Source organism: Pelodiscus sinensis, chromosome 2 (assembly GCF_049634645.1).
Source record: "Pelodiscus sinensis isolate JC-2024 chromosome 2, ASM4963464v1, whole genome shotgun sequence".
Taxonomy (NCBI): Eukaryota; Metazoa; Chordata; order Testudines; family Trionychidae; genus Pelodiscus; species Pelodiscus sinensis.
The window spans coordinates 226,498,099-226,520,846 of NC_134712.1; the positions used below are offsets into that span (position 1 = coordinate 226,498,099).

Here is a 22,748-nt window from a genome sequence, read left to right on the forward strand (position 1 = left end):
GCGTAAGGGTTTGGTTGTGCCAGGAAAATGTGATGTGCCTGGACTGGGATTGCAACTCATAAAACCATGCAGAAAAGACAGAATCACCAGGTAGGTAGAAGGGGCTGGCTGGAGGTGCTGCTCCCCCCCTTCGCACCATCTGGGACTGCTCCAGATCCGAGCCTCCCACTTCCTAGGCACTCACTTTCCCTTCCTCGCCCCCCCCCCCCCAAGATTTGTATGAGGATGTTGCTGGGTGTTCTACTTTGTCAGGGACCATGTTGACGACTAGCCCTTTTTTTGTTAAAACATAGTATAATAAGAGTTTAGAAGGATGAAGGAAAAGAAAGATACTTGACAGAATTCCCATTTTAAAAAAAACATACTTAAAAAAAAAAGTAAATAGAACATTTTTAACAATCCCTTTTTTAAAGAAATCCAAAATAAACAATTTTATAAAATAAGTGTTCTTGAAAAATACAAACATTTACACACAGCATGTATATTTTTCCTTTTATCCCGCTCCCCCTCCGCCTCCCCAAAGTTAAGGATAGAGCAACGCTGGGTAAATGTGATAGTACAGGGGTTGGCAACCTTTGGCTCATGAGCCAAATATGGCTCACTAGGGAGCAGGCTTGGACAAAACATTCCAGCCTGCAGATGCAGCAAGGAGCCTCAGGCAAACTCCCTTGCTTGCCCTGCCCCTGCATGCTACTTTGAAAAGTGGCTGCAAGGCTGTTTGTGTTCCGTAAACTGAGCCAGGAGAGGATGGGGGAGTGGTGCCTCATGTCTAGTCCTGCCCCCAGCACGATACCATTGGCTGGCTTCTGACCAATGGAAGCTGCCTGTTTCAAGAACTGGAAACGTGCAAAGCACTAATTCCCCCCCCCCCCCCCGCCTCCTCTCAGGCTCTTATTCACAGAGCACATGGCCCTGCAGCCTGTGCTAGTTGCGGTGGGGGGAGGCAGGGCAGGCTCCTGAGAAATGTGCTGAGCTGCTGCTCTGGAGACTCACTGGTAAGTCTCTCAGCCAGAGCCTGCCTCTGGCACCCCAGCCCTTCCCTCCCCCCAGCTCTCTCCTCCTCCACCCCACATAAGCCAAACCCTCTGCCCCTCTCCTAAGCCCATATCCCCTCTGAGACCCTTCACCCCCATCCCTTGTCCCAGATCACTGTAATCTCCTGTCCTAGGTCACAATCCAAATTCCTGCACCCCAGTCCCATGCCTCAGGTCACAACTGACTCCTTCACCCAAACTCAGTGGCCCCTGACCCAAAAAGATTCCCTACCCCTGCCATAAAGACAATATTGAAACTTTTTGTGTTGGACATAATATTTTATTTAAAAATGAAGCCTGGCCAACAATCTCCCAATTGCAGTCCAACCCCCGTCTGGCCGCAGCGTCATAACACTCTTGCACCCTCTCGCATATGCACATCAACCCTGAGTCCATCATACACCTTGAACCTTCCTGTCCTGAGCACCTCATACCCCCGCATCCGCAGACTCCTGCATTCCCAAATACCCTGCCCCGAGCCTCTCATGCACTCCAATCCTGACTCCTGCACCCCCACATACCCAACCCCCTGCCATAAGATTGACAGAGGACAGCCTGAATGCATGCATGAAGCTGGATTTAACTAGTGTCATTGTAAATATCAAAGAAATGCAGAAAAGATGCAGCAGCAGAAGTCCCATTAAATAAAGTCTGAGAGTATAATGTTTCATTTATGCAATGTCATATGTCAATTATCAATAATACTAAGTTATATATTTTCAGCCATGCAAATGGGCATTCTTATATGGCTCTTTGTTGATCACTTGTTCTGAATTTTGATGTTGTTTGGCTCTTTAGTTTGAAAAGGTTGCCAACCCCTGTGTTAGTAGTACATATAACACTAAATTTACATTTTTAAATAACCCCATCAATTTTAAATTGAAGATTTTGTATATCTTGATAGGCTCATATTGTTCAGAAGAAAGATTTTTGCTTCAGTTAGGAGTAATGGATAATGTGGCAAGTATCAGAGGGGTAGCCATGTTAGTCTGAATCTGCAAGAACGAGTAGTCCTGTGGCACCTTACAGACTAACAGATTTATTGGAGCATAAGCTTTCATGGGCAAAGACCCACTTCGTCAGATGCATGTAGTGGAAATTTCAGAGGCAGGTATAAATATACAAGCATAAGAGAAGAGTTCCAGTTCCAGTCAAGAGTAAGGCTAGAGATAACGAAGTCAATTCAGTCTACAATTCTTGTAGTTTCAAGAATGCTTGGTGTAGATCTTGAGGCCCACTTCTAGCAGCTGATGTGGAGGTGTGAACACCAAGAGAGGAGAAACTGCTTTTGTAATTGGCTAGCCATTCACAGTCTTTGTTTAATCCTAAACTGATGGTATCAAATTTGCAGATGAATTGTAGCTCTATAGTTTCTCTTTGAAGTCTGTTCTTGAAATTTTGTTGTTGTTGCAGGATGGCTACTTTTAAATCTGCTACTATGTGTCCAGAGAGATTGAAGTGTTCTCCTACAGGTTTTTGTGTACAGGCAGTCCCCGGGTTACATACAAGATAGCGACTGTAGGTTTGTTCTTAAGTTGAATCTGTATGTAAGTCGGAACTGGCGTCCAGATTCAGCCGCTGCTGAAACTGACCGCCAGTTCTGACTTACATACAGATTCAACTTAAGAACCCCAAGCTTCCCCAAGTCAGCTCCTGCTGAAACTGATCAGCGGCTGATTCCAGAAAGCCTGGGGCAGAGCAACTGTAGTCAGCGCTGGTCAGTTTCAGCAGCGGCTGACTTGGGGACGCCTGGGGCAGAGCAGCTGGGGTGCTGCTGGGTTGCTCCTCGGGCTACTGGACCAACCCAGCAGCACCCCAGCTGCTCTGCCCCAGGCATCCTGATTCAGCCACTGCTGAAACTGACCAGCAGCGGCTGAATCAGGACCTGGGGCAGAGCAGCTGGGGTGCTGCCGGGTTGGTCCAGTAGTGCCCAGAGCAGCGCTGCAGGACCAATCGGCAGTGCCCCAGCTGCTCTGCTCCAGGGTCCAAAACAAAAGCCTGGTCTGCTGGGGGGGGGGGAGGGCACACTAGCCGCGCCCCCCCCCTCCCCAGCAGACCAGGGACACGGGGAGCAGAGCCACAGCTGCAGCGGGGTGCCGCGCCTCTGAGGCTTTGCTCTGGCAAAGCCTCAGAGGCGCGGGACCCCCCCGCGGCTGCGGCTTCAGTCCCGGTGCCTGTGGTCTGCTGGGGACGGTCCCCAGCAGACCACAGGCACCGTGACTGAAGCGGCAGCAGCGGGCAGGTTCCCGCGCTTCTGAGGCTTTGCTCTGGCAAAGCCTCAGAAGCGCGGGAACCCGCCCGGTGCCCCTGGTCTGCTGGAGACGGTCTCCAGCAGACCAGGGGCACCGGGAGCAGCTTACGAATGGGGCTTTCTCGTCCCGGAGCTCGCAGGTAGCAATCCGCTACCTCGACCTCCGGGGCGAGAGAGCCCCGTTCGTAAGTGCGGATCCGACATAAGTCGGATCCGCGTAAGTCGGGGACTGCCTGTATTGCAATTCCTGATATCTGATTTGTGTCAGTTTATTCTTTTACGTAGGGACTGTCCTTTTTGGCTGATGTATATGGCAGAAGGGCATTGCTGACACATGATTGCATATATTACATAGGTAGATGTGCAGGTGAATGAGCGTGTAATGGTGTGGCTGATGTGGTTAGGTCCTGTGATGGTGTCGCTGGTGTAGATATGTGGGCAGAGTTGGCACCGAGGTTTATTGCAGGGATTGGTTCCAGGGTTAGAGTTACTGTGGTGTGCTGTATAGTTGCTGGTGAGAATTTACTTCAGGTTGGTGGGTTGTCTGTGGGCGAGGACTGGCCTACCTTCCAAGGTCTGTGATGATGATGCGTTGGAGAGGTTTTAGCTGGGGACTGTAGGTGATGGCCAGTGGTGTTCTGTTTACTTTGTTGGGCCTGTCTTGTAGCAGGAGGCTTCTGGGTATATATCTGGCTCTGTGGGTATTGTAGTTTCAAGAATGCTTGGTGTAGATCTTGTAGGTGTTTCTCTGTCTGAAGGGTTAGAGCAAATGCGGTTGTACCTTAGTGCTTGGCTGTAAATGATGGATCATGTAGTGTGTCCGGGATGGAAACTAGAGGCATGTAGGTAGGCATAGTGGTACGTAGGTTTTCTGTATACTGTGGTGTTTAGGTGACCATCACTTATTTGCACTGTAGTGTCCAGGAAGTGGATCTCTTGTGTAGACTGGTCCAGGCTGAGGTTGATGGTGGGGTGGAAATTGTTGAAATCATGGTGAAATTCTTCCAGACACTCCTTCCCGTGGGTCCAGATGATGTAATCAATGTAGCATAAGTAGAGGAGGGGCGTTAGTGGACGAGAGCTAACGAAGCGTTGTTCCAGGTCAGCCGTAAAAATGTTGGCATATTGTGGGGTCATGCGGGTTCCCATAACTGTGCCACTGGTTTGGAGTTATAAATTGTCCCCAAATCTGAAATAGTTGTGTGTGAGGATAAAGTCACAGAGCTTGGCCTCCAGTTGTGCCATGGCATCATCAGGGATGCTGTTCCTGACCGCTTGTATTCCATCTGTGTGTGGAATGTTGGTGTAGAGAGCCTCCACATCCGTGGTGGCTAGGATACTGTTTTCTGGGAGATCACCAATGCATTGTAGCTTTCTCAGGAAGTCCGTGGTATCTTGGAGATAGCTAGGGGTGCTGTTGGCATTGGGTCTGAGTAGTTTCCACATATCCAGAAAGTCCTGCAGTGAGAGTGCCAATGCCTGAGATGATGGGGCATCCAGGATTTCCAGGTTTATGGGTCTTGGGTAGTAGATAGAATAATCCTGATGGGGGCTCTAGGGGTGTGTCTGTGTAGATTTGTTCCTGTGCTTAGGTAGGGAATGTCTTGAGCAGACAGTGCAGTTTCTTAGTGTATTCTGCAGTGGGATCTGAGGAAAGTGGCCTGTAGAGAGTTGTCTGGTATTGGAGAGTTGTCTGGCAGCCTCCTTTTGGTAGTCTGACCTATTCATGATGATAACAGCACCTCCTTTGTTAGCCTCTTTGATTATGATGTCAGAATTGTTTGAGGCTGTGGATGGCATTGTGTTCTGCATGGCTGAGGTTACAGGGAAAGCGATGCTGTTTTTCCACAATCTGTCATTTCGACACTCAGGAGGAGTCCATGATGATGTGGACTGAATGTCAAAGATGCACTTTCATCTACAATTGAAATTGCATGACTGTCTGCAGGAACTAAAGCTTGGACCTGTTTTGTGGAATGTGAGCAAGATGCCCTTATCTCAGAGTTCAACTAAACTTTTTGTTGTAGTATAGCCAAACTACTCTCACTTTCTGAAATTTATAGTTGGGCTGAGAGAGAGAAATTTTTCAGCCAAAGTGGCTTGGCTTTTTTAGGTGGTCTTGAGCATGTAAAAACATCGTTATAGCTTTAAGTATATTAGGCTTTCCAAATATCTTTTTAAAAATGTATACTTGTTAGCCCTTCATTAGGGCTGTATGGCTCTTAGCAGAGGTAATACACTTTGATATTAGTTTTAAGAGCCAACTTTTTTTTTTACATTGAAAGTTGGAAATTTACAGGGCCGTCAGTTATTTAGGCTTATTCTAAATCGTAAGCATGGCAAGTTCCTTTTTTAACTACTTATGGCACATTTGCCATTGACTTGTATTTGGAAATACATTGATTAGAATTTCTGGCTCTGAAGCCTGTACATTCAACAGTAATTGTGTGCTAAACCAATCTCAATAAAACATTCTGTGGTACTTTTATAAAACACTGTCAGTTATAGATTAAGAATCTCAATTTAAACATTTATAACTAAGTATATTAAGGTCTAGTTTATTTATAAGGAGTTTTAATGCCAAAATGTTAAAGAGCCTATTTAATCTCCAATGGCTCATTGATTCCATTGCAATAACTGGGCCAAATGTATGGAAGACCTGCATTCTATAGTCATACACTCTACATCACGATCTAGATAGGTTATTGCTATACAATCTAGGTACCACACTGCATTGTGCTTTGAAAATTAATAAATCCAAGCTGAGGAGCACCAAAGTATGGAGAGAGTTCCTAGGTAGAAGACTCTCACAGTTTTGCGAAGGGACTCGAGCTGTAGTGACGCCATTGCTTTCACTTGAAACACTGTTGTTACAGTGTGCCAGGTAACCAGGCTGTCATTTGTGACTTCAAGGTATTTTCAGTTGTATGGTTGTTTTTTTTAACTTCATTCAAACTTGTGTCTCTGGAGATGCTAATGTATATGCTTCCTATGGGAAATACTGCAAATCCACCAATATCCAATTTATATCTGTGGGTATCTACATCTGCAGATGTGGATGCAGATTTCTGCAGCTCATTTTTGCAGACACAAATGTGGATGCAAATTTCGTATCTAGAACCTTGCGAATTTTGCAGATATCCATTTTATATGTGCAACTCATATTTGTGGATATAGATGCAACTACAAAATTGTTTATCCGTTCAGGACTCCGTTCATAAGATACATCCCGTGCTAAAGCTACTGAAAGGTATGGCTGTAATTCTATGTAGAACACTCTTAATCTAGTCTGTAGGTGACAAATCATTGGTACTTAAGTCCAGATCTTCATCTACCAGGAACTGATCCAGTCTTCTAGCCAGAGGTGGGTAAAGTTTAGTGGGTCTAGTAAAGACCTGCTAAATCAAATGCTAGGACACTCCCTTCGACTGTGGTACTCCTCACTGTTGCGAGAAGTTGCAGGGAGAGTTTCTCCTGTCGCTCTCCCACTGTGGGCCTCCTCAGAAAATTGATGCAAGTACTCTGACTCCAGTTACGCAATTCATGTAGCTGAATTTGCATATCTTGCATCAATTTTTCCCTGCCTGTGTAGACCTGGCCTGAGTAGCCTTGAACTGTTAGTTTGGTGTTGGAGGAACTATTGTGACCATCTAGTCTGATCTCCTGCATAATATGGCATCAAGTCCATAGCTTCTGGTATAACCAGTACACACTGAGAAACAATGGAATGAAAGGATAGAAATTGTAACCTAGAAGGTAGCAAAGTATGAAAAGGAGAGCCAGAATTTGGATTTCTTTTAAACAGTTAACTTCACAGCATAATCAGGAATGCTACACTTCAGGAAGGAAAGATTAGTACCTGCTTCACTTCCTTGATCTACCCATTGGCTCATTGCCCAATGTTACCTGAAGACTTTTCTAAGCCCTAACTTCAAAGTCTGGTGTAGTACCATAGAGAGAAAGTGGAAGAAGTAAGGAGGTGGGATGCAATGAGTAACTGATTAAACTAGACCACTGCACCTGCTACTGTCAAAGCACAGCTTCAGTTCTGACTGACTTGAGTCTTTCATTGTCTTTCCATGTGACAAAATTAATCCTAGCACATGTTTGAAGTAGAATTAAAGTCTTTTTACTTTTCCAGGTGTTGACTTCAAGGTAAAAACGATTTCAGTTGATGGAAATAAAGCCAAGCTGGCAATATGGGTAAGTCCTGAATATAATAAAATACCTGAGCTTGGCATAGTTTATTCCTTTGTACTAGTGGTGGTGGGTTTTGTGGAAATATGCAGTTGAAAGGATTTGCCATATTAACAAACTTTGTTAGTGTTAGTAGTGCAGTTTTTTTATAGGGTTGTTAATTCTATCAGTAATATTTTTATTTTCCCTTTTCAGGTTAGGTGACAGTTACCATATTAGCTCTGGTATCTGAAAGTAGCAGATGGGATTCTTCTGTAGAATTCGTTTATGGGAAGAGACTTTACTGTTATCAAAAACAAAATTTAAAAGCCAACAAGTATATGGGAGAATATGGAGTTAGATTAGAAGAAAATGTCCTTAATTTGAGTACAGATAAATATTACCTGTGCATCTTACAAACGTCTACTTGAGTAGACGGTATCAGAGATGATAGACTTTGAGCTTTATAACCTAAGTATATTAAATTAGGTATAAAGCGTCTCAATATTTACAATCCTAAAAGAAAAATCTTCTCAACTAAGACTTAGTATTTGTATGGAAAACAAGTATTGCATAAATTACAAAACTTGAGAATTGTCACAGTTGTGCTTGTTTAAAGTTACATTTAAGATACTAATGTAAAATAAAGTGACACACACGAGGAAAAACCCAGGTAAACTAAAATATGTTTGCCTGCTAAGGTATGAGTTCAGGATTGATTCATAGTAGTTAAAATAGATCTGGGAGCTCCATATCCTGCATAACTCAGTTTAAGTGCTTGTGATGACCTTGACTGTTGATGGAAAACCTCAAGCGAACTATGGAAATTGAGGGAGAGAAAATAACTCTTAATGATATATTTGCTTTCTAATCTGTATGCAAGGATCATGTTCCCATGGTCACAGAATCCACCTTATGCAATGGAACAAGTGCTGGAATTCCAGGTCTGCCAATTGCTGTGTGATGGCTGGCTGCTTGGAACTCTCGCTGCTGAGCAGAGTGGAGAAATTCTGCTCATGTCTGATCTGTCTAAGGGGAAAAAGCTGAGTACAGAAGGGAGCAAAATACAGATTTGGGGTAATTCCCTTGCGACATCAAGAGTGCTTCATACCTCAAGTACCAAATTGTAGGCCTTTAGCTAGGCATTGACAGTCAGATATAGAAGCATATTGTCACTCAAGCAAAGCAGAGTGGGTCTGATGGCAGAGAAAATGGACACAGCCTTGTGAGGGCCTCATAAACCTATGAGAAGGCATAGAAACCACTGGAACATTTCCCCTCTGTGGTAGGAGTCACAGAGCAACAGAACTCTTTCCTGGGAGGAAGAAAATGAGCCACATAGAATACCTGCATACTTTTTCCTGAAGAGACAGGGTGAATTAATCCATCCTTTTTTCAAAGAGAAAAATAACTTCTGTTCATCTTATTCCCTGCATCTCAAAAACACAAACCTGAGTTATAAAACAGTTGGCTTTCCCCTTCACCACTGTAGCCACTCATGGTCCATGCTAAACTCAGGGAAGTAGCATAAAACATGTTAATCAAGTGCTAGGAAGATGACTGCTTTCTGTATATCTACATGTGGTGATAAGATCTCAGTGGTATCTGGTAGGAAAACTAGCTACTGGAGAGGCCATAGTTCTTCATTTCTGTGGTTCAAGTGACCTGAAGGAGCAGTACTATTGCAGCCTGTACAATGGATAACTAGTCCCTAGGGGCACGTCTAAACTACATTTTAATTTCTTCTTCCGATCGCATTTTTGAAAGAGAATCTTTCGAAAGTGAAAGTAGTCTGGATGTGGCTTGTTTCCGAAAACTTGTTTCCTCTTTCAAAATTAAAACATAGTCTAGACGTGCTCTGAGTGTGAACTGGTGAGAGGGGTTTGCAAAGGAATCCTATGTTCTGGCTCTCGTTTGTGACCGGAAGTAGCGGATGGGGGGCGGGTAATAGACTTCTCTTCACCAAGCTGTTCTGCACTTTGGGGAGATACCCAAATCTTCACTGTCCTTTGTGGGTGATGAATCTGAGGAACTGTCCCGGATTGAAGTGTCATTAGAGGAGGTTTTGGAACAAATAGAAAAACTTAATGTTAACAAATCTCCGGGACCGGATGGCATTCATCCAAGGATTCTAAAAGAACTCAAATGGGAAATTGAGCTATTATCTGTGGATTGTAACCTATCACCTTAAATCGGCTTCCGTACCTAATGACTGGAAGGTAGCCAACGTGACACCAATATTTAAAAAGGGCTCTAGAGGTGATCCTAGCAATTAGACCAGTAAGTCTAACTTCAGTACCGGGCAACTTAGTCAAAACAATAGTAAAGAATGAAATTGTGAAGCATGTAGAAGAACATAATTTGGACAAAAGTCACCATGGTTTCTGTAAAGGGAAATCCTGTTTTACTAATCTATTGGAGTTCTTTGAAGGGGTTAACAAACATGCGGACAAGGGGGATCCAGTAGATATAGTATACTTAGATTTTCATGAAGCCTTTGACAAGGTCCCTCACCAAAGGCTCTTGTGTAAATTACATGGTCATGGGATAAGAGGGAAGGTCCTTTCATGGATTGAGAACTGGTTAAAAGACAAGAAACAAAGGGTAGAAATAAATAGTAAATTTTCAGAATGGAGAGGGGTAACTAGTGGTGTCCCCCAAGGGTCAGCCCTAGGACCAATCCTGCTCAACTTATTCATAAATGATCTGGAGAAAGGGGTAAGCAGTGAGGTAGTCAAGTTTGCAGATGATACAAAACTGTTTAGGATAGTCAAGACAGAAGCAGACTGCGAGGGACTCCAAGAAGATCTCACCAAACCGAGTGATTGGGCAACAAAATGGCAAACGAAATTTAATGTGGATAAGTGTAAAGTAATGCTCATTGGGAAAAATAACCCCAACTATATGTACAGTATGATGGGGGGCTAATTTGGCTACGACAAATCAGGAAAGAGATCTTGAAGTTATCGTGGACAGTTCTCTGAAAACTTCCACACAGTGTGCAGCGACGGTCAAAAAGGCAAATAGGATGCTAGGAATTATTAAGAAATGGATAGCAAATAAGACCCAGAATATCTTACTGCCCCTGTATAAAACTATGGTATGCCCACATCTTGAATACTGTGTACAGATGTGGTCTCACCTCAAAGATATTTTGACCTTGGAAAGGATTCAGAAAAGGGCAACTAAAATGATTAGGGGTTTGGAATGGGTCCCATATGAGGAGAGGTTAAAGCGACTGGGACTTTTCAGTTTAGAAAAGAGGAGACTGAAGGGGGATATGATAGAGGTATATAAAATCATGAGTGGTGTGGAGAGGATGAATAAAGAAAAGTTATTAGTTCCCTAAATAGAAGAACTAAAGGACACCAATTGAAATTAATGGGTAGCAGGTTTGAAACTAATAAAAGAAAGTTCTTCTTCACACAGTGTGTATTCAACCTGTGGAACTCCTTGCCAGAGGAGGCTGTGAAGGCTAGGACTTGTAATAGAGTTTAAAGAGAAGCTAGATAATTTCATGGAGGTTAGGTCCATACAAGGCTATTAGCCAGGGGATAAAATGGTGTCCTTGGCCTGTGTTTGTCAGAGCCTGGAGAGGGATGGCAGGAGACCAATCACTTGATGATTGTCTTCGGTCCACCCTCTCTGGGGCGCTTGGTGTTGGCCACTGTCGGCAGACAGGATACTGGGCTTGATGGACCATTGGTCTGACCCAGTACGGCTGTTCTTATGTTCTTGTTCACTCATATGGAGCCTGAATATTTAGGATCTATGGTGGTGGAGTGAATTTTGTACCAGAATGATAAATGTTGCTGTTATCTTATGTCTGGTCTTTTGGAGGTGGATTATGTGCCTTCCTTAAGTTTCATTTACTTTTTATTTGTAAGCAATTTGCTTCTAAACTGACAGTTTACATGAATGAGCTTCTCTGTCTTTGCATGCATGCATACTGTTGTGATCTGGGGTGCTTGTATAGTTCACTGTACTTTCAAGGATCTACAGCAAAACATATGTAGTCAGCATTTTGGTACTTGGTCTCTACAGACCCATTTGATTTCATGAGCTACTTCAATTTAAGGAACATGATCAGTTTTTTGGTACTTATGCTGAAGCTTGGTTTGCTGTAATTCATGATTAAACATGTTTTCTGTGGTTTGAAGCCAATTCTAAATACTGGGCAGTGAAAAACTGTGCATCTTGTCTTATCATGAGACTTTGCTGTGTTTTGCAAACCTAAAGTGTTCTCTTAAAAACAAGTGAAACTGTTGCACTGGCATCTGCACTAGCTGTAAAGCAGCAGAAGTCTCAGTGTAAATGTGAGTGATATTGTGTGTGTGTGTGTGTGTACACATACACAATCACTGATACTTTATGTATATAAATAAATCTCATCAGTGTGACTTATTTTACTTAAATGCTTAGACTTTAAAAACCCACTTTTTAAAGCAAAAGTGTATTAACTCTGCATCTAATCTTAAATTGTATATCATCTAAAGTTAAGTAAACTTGATTTATTTAGTGATACAATATTCCTTGATATTTTGTGTGTGTGTGTTCATTCGATCTTGCAGGTGCTGTATTTTCAGTAGCACATAGAGTAGATTATTTTGTGCAAATACAGTAATGGAAAATGTTCTGAATATTTTTAGGATACTGCAGGTCAGGAGCGGTTCAGAACATTAACACCCAGCTACTATAGAGGAGCACAAGGCGTTATCCTAGGTAAGTGTGCTACTCAATGTGCCATTTTAAAACCTTAGATTTTTTTCCCTAGTCTTACAAATAAATTAAGGACAAACTAATTCTTTGGGTGCATTTGGCTGTTTAATACTGAAATTCTTGGTCTCTAGTTATAAGTATGCTCCCAGTTTTAAATGGCTTGAGCATCTTTCTGTCATCTTTCTTGTAGAAATCAATCGCTGCTTGTTTACACAGTCCTGACTAGGGATGTGTAAAATATTGTGTTTTAATTACCCCATGTAAAACTCTGATGGCACATATTAAAAGATACCTAAAAATACACACTTCCCTCCTAATGAGGACCAACAGTGCCACTGAGTGGTGTTTTTTTGTTGGTTTTTTTTTTTAAATCACATCCCCAGTGTGATAAAAGATTAGGGTTTATATTGAGATGCCTATGCATCAAATAGAAGGAAAGGACAACTGGCAAAAAAACCCTACTTCTGGCATCTGCACACTGAATTTAACTGTTTTGATTTTGAGTATTTGCCTACTGTGTATTGGAAGGCTCCTAACTAGACACTTGGCACTCCGCCTGTTTAACTACTGCTAGAGTTGAGTGGTAGATGAGACATCCAGGGGCAAAAATAATTTTGGTGCTTTGTATTTAAGGCTACAATCACTTTGGCTCTAAGTGGGTTCTCAGTAAGCCTCACTTGTGTACTACTATATATGCAATAACTTGAGTCAGGTTGATTATATAGACAGATATCTCTCTTAAAAAAAAATCTGATTTTGAATATCTGAGAATTTATTGCAACTACTAAATTATTTGGAAACTTCTTCAAAATAACATGCTAAATCAGGTCAGTGACCATTGATGATATTTTTCAGTTTATGATGTCACAAGAAGAGACACCTTTGTCAAACTGGACAATTGGCTAAATGAATTGGAGACATACTGTACAAGGAATGACATAGTTAAAATGTTAGTTGGAAACAAGATTGATAAGGTAAGCAGATTTGAAAAATTACCTTCAATGGCTTATATTTATGTGTCTATCACAAGATATAAAAATTGCCATACTGGGTCAGACTAAAGATCTGTCTTGCCCAGTATCCTGTTTTCTGACCGTGGCCAATGCCAGGTACCCCAGAGGGAGTCAACAGAACAGGTAAGCATTAAGTGATCCCTCTCCTGTCATCCATTTCCAGCCCTGACGGACAGAGGCTAGGGACACCATTCCTAACCATTGTGACTAATAAGGATTGATGGACCTAACCTCCGTGAATTTATCTAGTTCTTTTCTGAACCCTGTTAAAGTCCTGGTCTTCACAACATCCTCTGGCATGGAGTTCCACAGACTGACTACATGCTGTGTGAAGAAGAACTTTCTTTTATTAGTTTTAAACCTGCTACCTATTAATTTCATTTGGTGATCCCTAGTTCTTGTGTTATATGAACAAGCAAATAACTTTTCACTATTCAGTTTCTCCATACCTGTCATAATTTTATAGACCTCTATCAAATCCTCCCTTCGTCTCCCCTTTTCTAAGATGAAGTCCCTGTCTTTTTAATCTGTCTTTGTATGGGACCTGTTCGAAACCGCTAATCATTTTTGTTGCCCTTTTCTAAACATTTTCCAATGCCAATATATCTCTTTTTGAGATGAGGCGACCACATCTGTACACAGTATTCAGATGTGGGCCTACCATGGTTTTATATAGAGGCAATAATGTATTTTCTGTCTTATTCGCTATTCCTTTTTAAATGATTCCTAACATTCTATTTGCTTTTTTGACTACCGCTTCAGATTTGGGTGGATGTTTTCAGAGAACTATTCACAATGATGCCAAGATCTCTGAGTGGTTGTAACTAAATTAGTCCCCATCGTATTGTATGCATAGTTGGGATTATTTTTTCCAATGTGCGTTACTTTGCATTTATCAACATTAAAATTCATTTGCCATTTTGTTACCCAATCACCTATGCAGCGTATATAATATCTGTTTCTTCTTGCAGGAAAACCGGGTGGTTGACAGGAATGAAGGTCTCAAATTTGCAAGAAAACATTCCATGTTGTTCATAGGTATGCCCTTGAAGATATATGTAAAGTCTACGTGATACTTTGAATTGAAACTATATAACAAAAAACCTGGATTCCATTTTTGCAGAATTGCTGAAATTACAATTATACTGTTATACTGTCAGCTAAATAATCTACTAGTACCTTTCAACTATATTGCTTAAGTGCTTTACAAAATTAATGTATACATCATCATCTTCAAAATAGGTATTCCCATCTTGTTTAGATGGGTCTTAAAATGTATCTAGTCAAATTTTTAGACTCTCAGCAGATGAGTGAACTAGGCACAGTCTAAAGCTGAAATACTGGCCTCATTGGAGTCCCTGGAAGTCCTACCATTGGCTTGAATGGAGCCAGGATTCCACCCTCTGTGATATGCCAAAAACAACACATTGAATTGCTGGCACAATCAAAATCAGAGAACACTCTAAATAACTGGCCAGCCCATAGCATATCAAAAAGATAGGTATAGGCTACCAATATATATATATATTTTTTAAAGTTTGTGTTTAAATGCGTTGATCTGTAAATGAGTAATGGATTGGAATGAGTCCTTAATTAGCAAACTTGCAGATATTTGGGTATGTCTACACTTGCACCCTCTTTCGATAGAGAGATGCAAATGAAGACATTCGAAATTGCAAATGAAGCTGGGATTTAAATATCCCACGCTTCATTTGCATAATCGTGTTATGGAGCCATTTTGAAATAGCGCTATTTCAAAATACAAAATGCAATTTCAAAATAGCACCATAACGCGATTATGCAAATGAAGTGCAGGATATTTAAATCCCGGCTTCATTTGCAATTTTGAATGTCTTCATTTGCATTCCTCTATCGAAAGAGGGTGCAAGTGTAAACATACCCTTAGAGACTGGAGAAACTATTGCACTTCAGGAGGCCCTGGCAAAGCTTAGTTGTATGGGCAGCATAAGGGCAGGGCAGACCAGCTAGCATTGACATATACAAAGTAGCAGATTGAAAGGAATAACTTCTTCAGAGGTGACCAGAAAATCAAATCATTAAGCAAGGGTGGAGTGATATGCTTTTATCTGATTGTGCACTGTGTTGAGCTCTAGTCACACACTCAAAAGGCCACACACTCAAAAGGCATGTTTACACTACCTGCTGGACTGACAAGCAGTGGTTGATAAAGCAGGGGGTCGATTATCACATCTAATATAGATGTGATAAATCGACCAAAGTGCTCTCCCATGGACTTCAATTAGGCATGAGAACAAGAAGCATTAGAGGCGGTTAAGTAGACCAAAGTATGTCAACTTCAGCTATTCTGTTCACATAGCTGAACTTGGGTAACTTTGATGGATGGTCCATGGCACTGTAGACTAGGCCAAAGATATTGCAGAAATAGAGCACAGGAAATGGGACACAAACTGTTGTAATCCTAGAAGCATGGTAGAATCATGGGGCTGTCTGAAGGGGACATGGGATGGAGAAGGCAAATCAGATGTGAATCTGCCCTCAATACACAAACAAGGGAACACTTAATGAAATTGAAAGGTACCAAATTGAAAAATGGAGACGTACATGATACAACACATAATAAGAACATAAGAATGGCCGTACTGGGTCAGACCAATGATCCATCTAGCCCAGTAGCCTTTCTGCCGACAGTGGCCAGCACCAAGTGCCCCAGAGGTGGTGGACCGAAGACAATGATCAAGCAATATGTCACGTGCCATCCATCTCCAGCCTCTGACAGACAGAGGCCAGGGACATCATTTCTATACCCAGGCCTTTTATGGACCTAACCTCCATGAAATTATCTAGCTTATCTTTAAACTCTATTATAGTCCTAGCCTTCACAGCCTCCTCTGGCAAGGAATTCCACAGACTGACTACATGCTGTGTGAAGAAGAACTTTCTTTTATTAGTTTTAAACCTGCTACCCATTAATTTCATTTGGTGTCCTCTAGTTCTTCTGTTATGGGAACTAATAAATAACTTTTCTTTATTCACCCTTTCCACACCACTCATGATTTTATATACCTCTATCATATCCCCCTTCAGTTTCCTCTTTTCTAAACTGAAAAATTCCAGTTGCTTTAGCCTCTCTTCATATGGGACCCGTTCCAAACCCCTAATCATTTTAGATGCCCTTTTCTAAACCCTTTCCAAGGCCAAAATATCTTTTTTGAAGTGAGGCGACCACATCTGTACACAGTATTCAAGATGTGGGCGTACCATAGTTTTATACAGGGGCAGTAAGATATACTGGGTCTTATTTTCTATCCCTTTCTTAATATTTCCCCACATCCTATTTGCCTTTTTGACTGCTGCTGCACACTGTGTGGAAGTTTTCAGAGGATTATCCATGATCTTTCCTGACTTGTCATAGCCAAATTAGCCCCCATCATACTGTACATATAGTTGTTGGGGTTATTTTTTCCAATGTGCATTACGTTACAATTATCCACATTAAATTTCATTTGCCATTTTGTTGCCCAATCACTCAGTTTGGTGAGATGTTTTTGAAGTTCACAGTTTGCTTCTGTCTTGACTATCTTAAACAGTTTAATATCATCCTCAAACTTTACCACATCAGTGCTTACCCCTTTCTGCAGATCATTTATGAATAAGTTGAACAGGATTGGTACCAGGACTGACCCTGGACGGACACCACTAGTTACCCTTCTCCATTCTGAAAATTTACCATTTGTTCCTACCCTTTGTTTCGTGTCTTTTAACCAGTTCTCAATCCATGAAAGGACCTTCCCTCTTATCCCATGACCATGTAATTTACACAAGAGCCTTTGGTGAGGGACCTTGTCAAAGGCTTTCTGAAAATCTAAGTATACTGTATCTACTGGATCCCCCCTTTCTGCATGTTTGTTAACCCCTTCAAAGAACTCTAATAGATTAGTAAGACATGATTTGTCTTTACAGAAATCCTGTTGACTTTTGTCCAACAAATTATGTTCTTCTATGTGCCTGACAATTTTATTCTTTACTATTGTTTCAACTAATTTGCCTGGTACTGAAGTTAGACTTACCAGTCTGTAATTGCCAGGATCACCTCTAGAGTCCTTTTTAAATATTGGTGTCACGTTAGCTACCTTCCAGTGATTAGGTACAGAAGCCGATTTAAAGGATAGATTACAAACCACAGATAATAGTTCAGCAATTTCCCGTTTGAGTTTTTAAAATATGCAGGACCTGTTGCTAAAGGCTGTCAGAAATCAAGATCTTAAGTTGTTGAGAGTATTGATTTCGAAAAGATATATTTTAATTTCCTATAGAAACTCCTTTTATTGAAATGCAAAAATCAACTGGTATCCCATGTGGCTCAGAAGAAACTTAACCTATAGGCACGTTACTCCAGAATTGTTCAGTATGGAGTGTCTCCAAGGTACTGGCCACAGTCAATACACTGAAATAGATTGAGCTCTAAACTGATTAGCATCTAGAAACTGCCTAACTTCAACTACAGTCACTCTTTTCTTCAGGCTGTCTGCTTCCAGTGCACCCATCACCTTAGTACCTAAATGCTATGATGAAATCAAAGGCTGTTTTAAGTTCCTAATATTGTTCTCTGTTCCACTTCCCCATATTAAGAGACTCCTGTAAGTTGCATTTAACTTGTTGATGTCCAATAGAAATATCACTGACTGTGGCTATTCTGACTGGGCCATATATCCTTCTATCTCAGTGCCACTAACTAATTAAAAAACTTGCCTCATATCAGTATGAGGCAGTGCTGTAAAGTATAATAGACCCTTTAAATTCAAACATGCCAACTGTAATTATTCTAACTTTTCACACAGTGTATCAAAACTCATATCTGACTGTAGAGTGTAAAAGTCAGCCTCTTGTCCTAAACACTAGGACTTTCTGTATATCTGTGCCTACTTTCCCTTTTAATAAAACTGTAGGATACATGTTTCCCTTATTTAATAAAACTGTAGGGAAACAGTTTTTGTTTCTATCCAGTTAAAGTGAAAGGATGCTGGAAGGTACATTAACACATGCTTGACCTCTTACATTCTCCTCCTCTCCCCCCCCCCCCCCCCCTGCAGAGGCAAGTGCAAAAACATGTGATGGTGTACAGTGTGCCTTCGAAGAACTTGTTGAAAAAATCATTCAGACTCCTGGACTGTGGGAAAGTGAGAGCCAAAATCGAGGCGTAAAGTTATCCAACCAGGAAGAAGGCCATGGAGGAGGAGCTTGTGGTGGATACTGCTCTATGTTATAAACTCTGGGAAGTTTATTCCCTTGCATATTTAAACAGATAGTGTCACCTTTCTGTAAATTCGTTAACTGCTATTTTAGGGACCTTGCAGTTTGCACATATTTGTTTGGTATCATGGCAGTGAACATTTGTAGGAAAACATGCTCAGCAGCTTTCCCAGGTGAGAAACTTCATGGTAAGCATGCCCAACTTGCAGTCTTCATGTTTTTTATATGTAGCATAAAATAGTGTGCAAGAACAAATGCACTCAAGTTTTATGACCTTGTACCGTCATCATGTAACTACTCTTAAAAAATCCATCTAACAAATATACATTGTTGCATTATCTGCTTTTTGTTTGGATTTTCTTTTGTTTAGATACTTTTGGAATTACAGAATCGCTTTATATGCACACGTTCTAAAAATGATGCAGGCTAAAATGTAATATCTTTTACTGGTAAATGCTTGTCCTTGTTGGTATAACAGACAGCATGACTACACAATTCTTACAGCCATGTCTGTTACAAATTCTCTTTCATTAAGCAGAGCTGTCTATAAATTATGGCCTGTGCCAGTTTATTGTTAATCTGAAAACCTTTTGAAGAGAGATTTCTAAAATTTCCTTTGAGAATTTGAGCAAAAACAATAGGTGATTTTTTTTTTTAAATCATCACTTCAGTTGATAACTTGATTGCTTAACTGGAGTTTTAATCCTGTCATATTTATGTACTAAATTCATGGCATTCTGTACAATGCTGTCCACTATTGTCCTGCTGTAGTCTTCACTTTTTTGGCTAAAGATTTGAATAGTGTCTTATTCTTTCATTGTGAATCAGCTTGTCACACTTAAGTACAGATGCTCTTTTCCTAAACATTGGTAATGTATATGTATCTCAACTGTAGCTCACGGCTGTGAAGGTCTATATCTCACAATGGCTCTTTCTGTGGCTATTTGTTAAGAAACACAATTTTCTGCCAGACCCCAAATATGGGGAAGGCAGACTGCTTTGGGGTCTCGGTGTGGGGGAAAATACTATTGCAATGAGTATTTCACTTGGGTTTACTGTAAACAGCCAATGGTTTACTTACTGTATAGACTAATAAATTTTTTCAACAGTGTTCATTTTTTTTCTATCCTCTTCCTATTGTACAGTTGTATATTTTTTAGTATACTTTTTATGGAGGGATTATTTCTGGTGCACTAAAGCAAAGAGAAGCCTTCACACACCCTTAATCAATCAGGTAACTGATCTCCATATTAGAATAAAATACTAAGCAGTTTCTTGTAAATATACGTTAAATATTTTTAATACTGCATTTTGTGTAGATGTCAGCTCTCCATTATAGTAATTCTGTATTTGGCAGTCACTTGAGTTATTTCTGGTTAAATACACTCTCATCTCTGGAAACCTTGCTTTCTACTTTTACACTTGGTAGAAAACATTACCAAAATTTGAAGACTTAAATATACTAGTGGTTTTTACTAAATATTGTATGTTGAGTACTATTAATGTACGTAGGATCATTTAAATGTGTAAATGTAATCAATTTAATACACTTCCGTCTTGCATTAAAGCTTTAGATGTGTCTTACTGTGTTTTGATACAGCATACCTTTGCTAATCCAATTATTCCTGGATTTGTGCTTTGAATGCTTGATTAGGATAGGTACATGGTCATAAAAATACGAACAAAAAACTTAGCTATGAAATACAACTTTCTGATAAATGATACTAATTGTGTAACTTTTAGCTAGTTGTCAGTTTCAGGGCTCACTGCTCTACTGTTCCATTTTGGCTGAGTGAATCCCCACAGGTTTCAGGCATTGTACCTTTATACATTCCAGTATAGAATTCTGCCAATTAAAACAAGCCTTAGGCTACAGTACCCTCCATATCAATCATTACCCAAACTCAGTCAGATGAGCAGAGGTAGCTGCAGTTCTTGTGTTTGGGAGGCTGTCGCCCAATGGGATACAGTATGCAGTCAGCTTTCTGAAAAATTGTGTACTAAAAACACACTGAAGGATATATATTAAACTGGTCTGCAGGAATGTCTTCCTTACTATCCCCTACTAACTTGGGCAGATCTAACTTCTCTAGCCGCTCTCTCGGTGGGGTCCTATGATTCAGTGAGATTTTGAACATCAATAATTAACTCCCTCAATGCACACTCCAGTAATTTTTTTTTAACTCCACTATAAACCTTTAGATCTTCTGTGCCTGTATGCTGAGGGGTGTCTTCTCTTAAGCCATTCTTTCCTGTCCTCATTTTTCCTGGCAATCCCTTGTTAAACAATCAATATTAATGCACTAAATGTACAGTACAATCCAGTACAGAACAGCTTCAAATCCTTCATACTAGTCAACTTGAGTGAAGAAAACCTACTATATCTTGCTTACAGTGCTGGGGTGCTTGCAAGTCTTGTGTTACAAGTATGATTTGAGACATCTGCCATCTGATTTGTGTTGAAAGCTGATTACCAGCTGTTTGCCAGTCTGTTATTTTGAAATGCATAACTCCCAAAATAATAATTTTGAAATAGTGTGTCCACATTACGGGGAATCCTCAAAATTAGTCTGAGGCAGGTCCCATAAATGTGAACTTTCTACTTTGACTTAGAGCCCCAGGAAGCACTGGGAAGTAATTACTTTGACTCTGGGGAATTCTTATTTTGAAAAAGCAGTGGAGCATCCACGCTCCCACTATTTTGAAATGAAATAAGCTTAATTCCTTGTGGAAAGCAGAAGTTATTTTGAAATAACCAGCCCCTTATTTCAACATAGCTCCCTACTGTAGACCAGGGATTTGGTGTTTGTTAAATATCAGTTTGCAAAATGAGGGATTGTGCCTCAGATACAATGCTAACTTGATCAGTAATCTAAACCTCGTGCAGGTGAAGCTCTCAGATAAACTCTGGCCCCAGTAACAATTGTTCAAATTCATAGGATTCGTGAAATTTGTCAATGAAGCTTCTTCCTCTACTCCCTCCTAACTGGCTGTATTAGGACCTATGGGCGACATACAGACTACAACAGGGGCACTATCCTCAGCTGCCATCACTGGCACTGAGGACTCAGGCACCAACTCTCCAATCTCCAGAACACTTCAGCTCGGAAGCAGAAGACCAGGAGGTGGCCGTTACCAGGGATAAGCACACATCTCGCTCTCCTCTACCAACACACACCTCATCTTCACCCCCTGATGACACAATCATGCCCCCACCAACAATCATGTGGGATGATTTTAAGACATTTCAAGACCTTTTTAAGAGTTGCTCAGACTTTAGGGATGTCACTATCTGACATGCCTCAGACTTAGCATAAACTGATAAATATCTTGAATGCATATATCTGCATGTGAAACTGGCAATCCCCAATGAATGAGGCGCTTATGGAACCTGCCAAAAATATCTGGCAGACGCCTACCACAATTACACTGACCTCCAAGAGGGCCGATAAGAAATACTACGTTGCCCCTAAAGGAGCAGAATTCCTCTTTTCCCACCCCACACCAAATTCGCTGGTAGTTGAAGCAGTCAACCAGAAAGGGACGGAGAAGGGTACTCGTGCCATCCTATATGATGGGGATTACAAGAGGCTGGACATAATGGGAAGAAAAGCATATTCATCAGCGAGTCTTCAACTCAGAAGAGCTAACTACCTGGCATTACTGGCAAAATACACAAAGTTAACAGCTTTTATTGAATCACTACCAGACAATCAAAAGAAAACAAGGCAGGCCATTCACTCAAAGATACAGAACACAACCTTTCAACCAGCAGCAGTGGTATTATGACAATAGACATTGGCCACATCAAAACAGATGCAGAGAATCCAATGAACAGTCATCAACTCAACAGCCCTCAACATCTAGACAACAGTTTTGAAGTCATGATCGAGGATCTGACAACCCTGATATTTCCGAGGCAGCAATCAGAACCATCCACAATATTGGGCAGCAGACTAACTGCATTCTATCCAGCATGGTCTGGCATGACCACCAACAAGTGGGTGTTGGAAATTGTGAAAACCAGCTACTGCATACCATTTTTAGTTATTCTTCCATCCCACCCCCCTTGCTGCAGATGAGTTGATAATTGGACTAGTCTTTTAAGGTCAAAGGAGGGTTGATTCCTGAAAAAGGCATTGAAAATTTCCATTAATTGTGGGCATAGTTGTTTGCTGGCTTTTACCAGCCAGGAGGTATGGATTTATTTCACAGATTGTGGCACTAATATTTTTCAGGGCTCTTTGAATGTTGGTACTTGTGTTGGAGGGTGATGGGTCAAAAAATACAGTTGAGTTGGGATGGAGTTTTTTCCCAGCTCTC

At 41.1% G+C, this 22,748-nt stretch overlaps 1 protein-coding gene across 1 annotated transcript in view; it reads left to right on the top strand.

Moving 5' to 3' along the window:
* RAB18 (RAB18, member RAS oncogene family) overlaps nt 1–19,536 on the top strand; it is a 33,186-nt gene extending 13,650 nt beyond the window's left edge. The window contains exons 3-7 of the mRNA XM_075922561.1: nt 7,427–7,488; nt 12,111–12,183; nt 13,036–13,154; nt 14,165–14,231; nt 18,266–19,536. Of these exons, the coding sequence (XP_075778676.1) occupies nt 7,427–7,488; nt 12,111–12,183; nt 13,036–13,154; nt 14,165–14,231; nt 18,266–18,441 (497 nt within the window). The 3' untranslated portion in view covers nt 18,442–19,536. The remainder of the gene's footprint in view (nt 1–7,426; nt 7,489–12,110; nt 12,184–13,035; nt 13,155–14,164; nt 14,232–18,265) is intronic.
* Nucleotides 19,537–22,748: the final 3,212 nt, after the last annotated feature.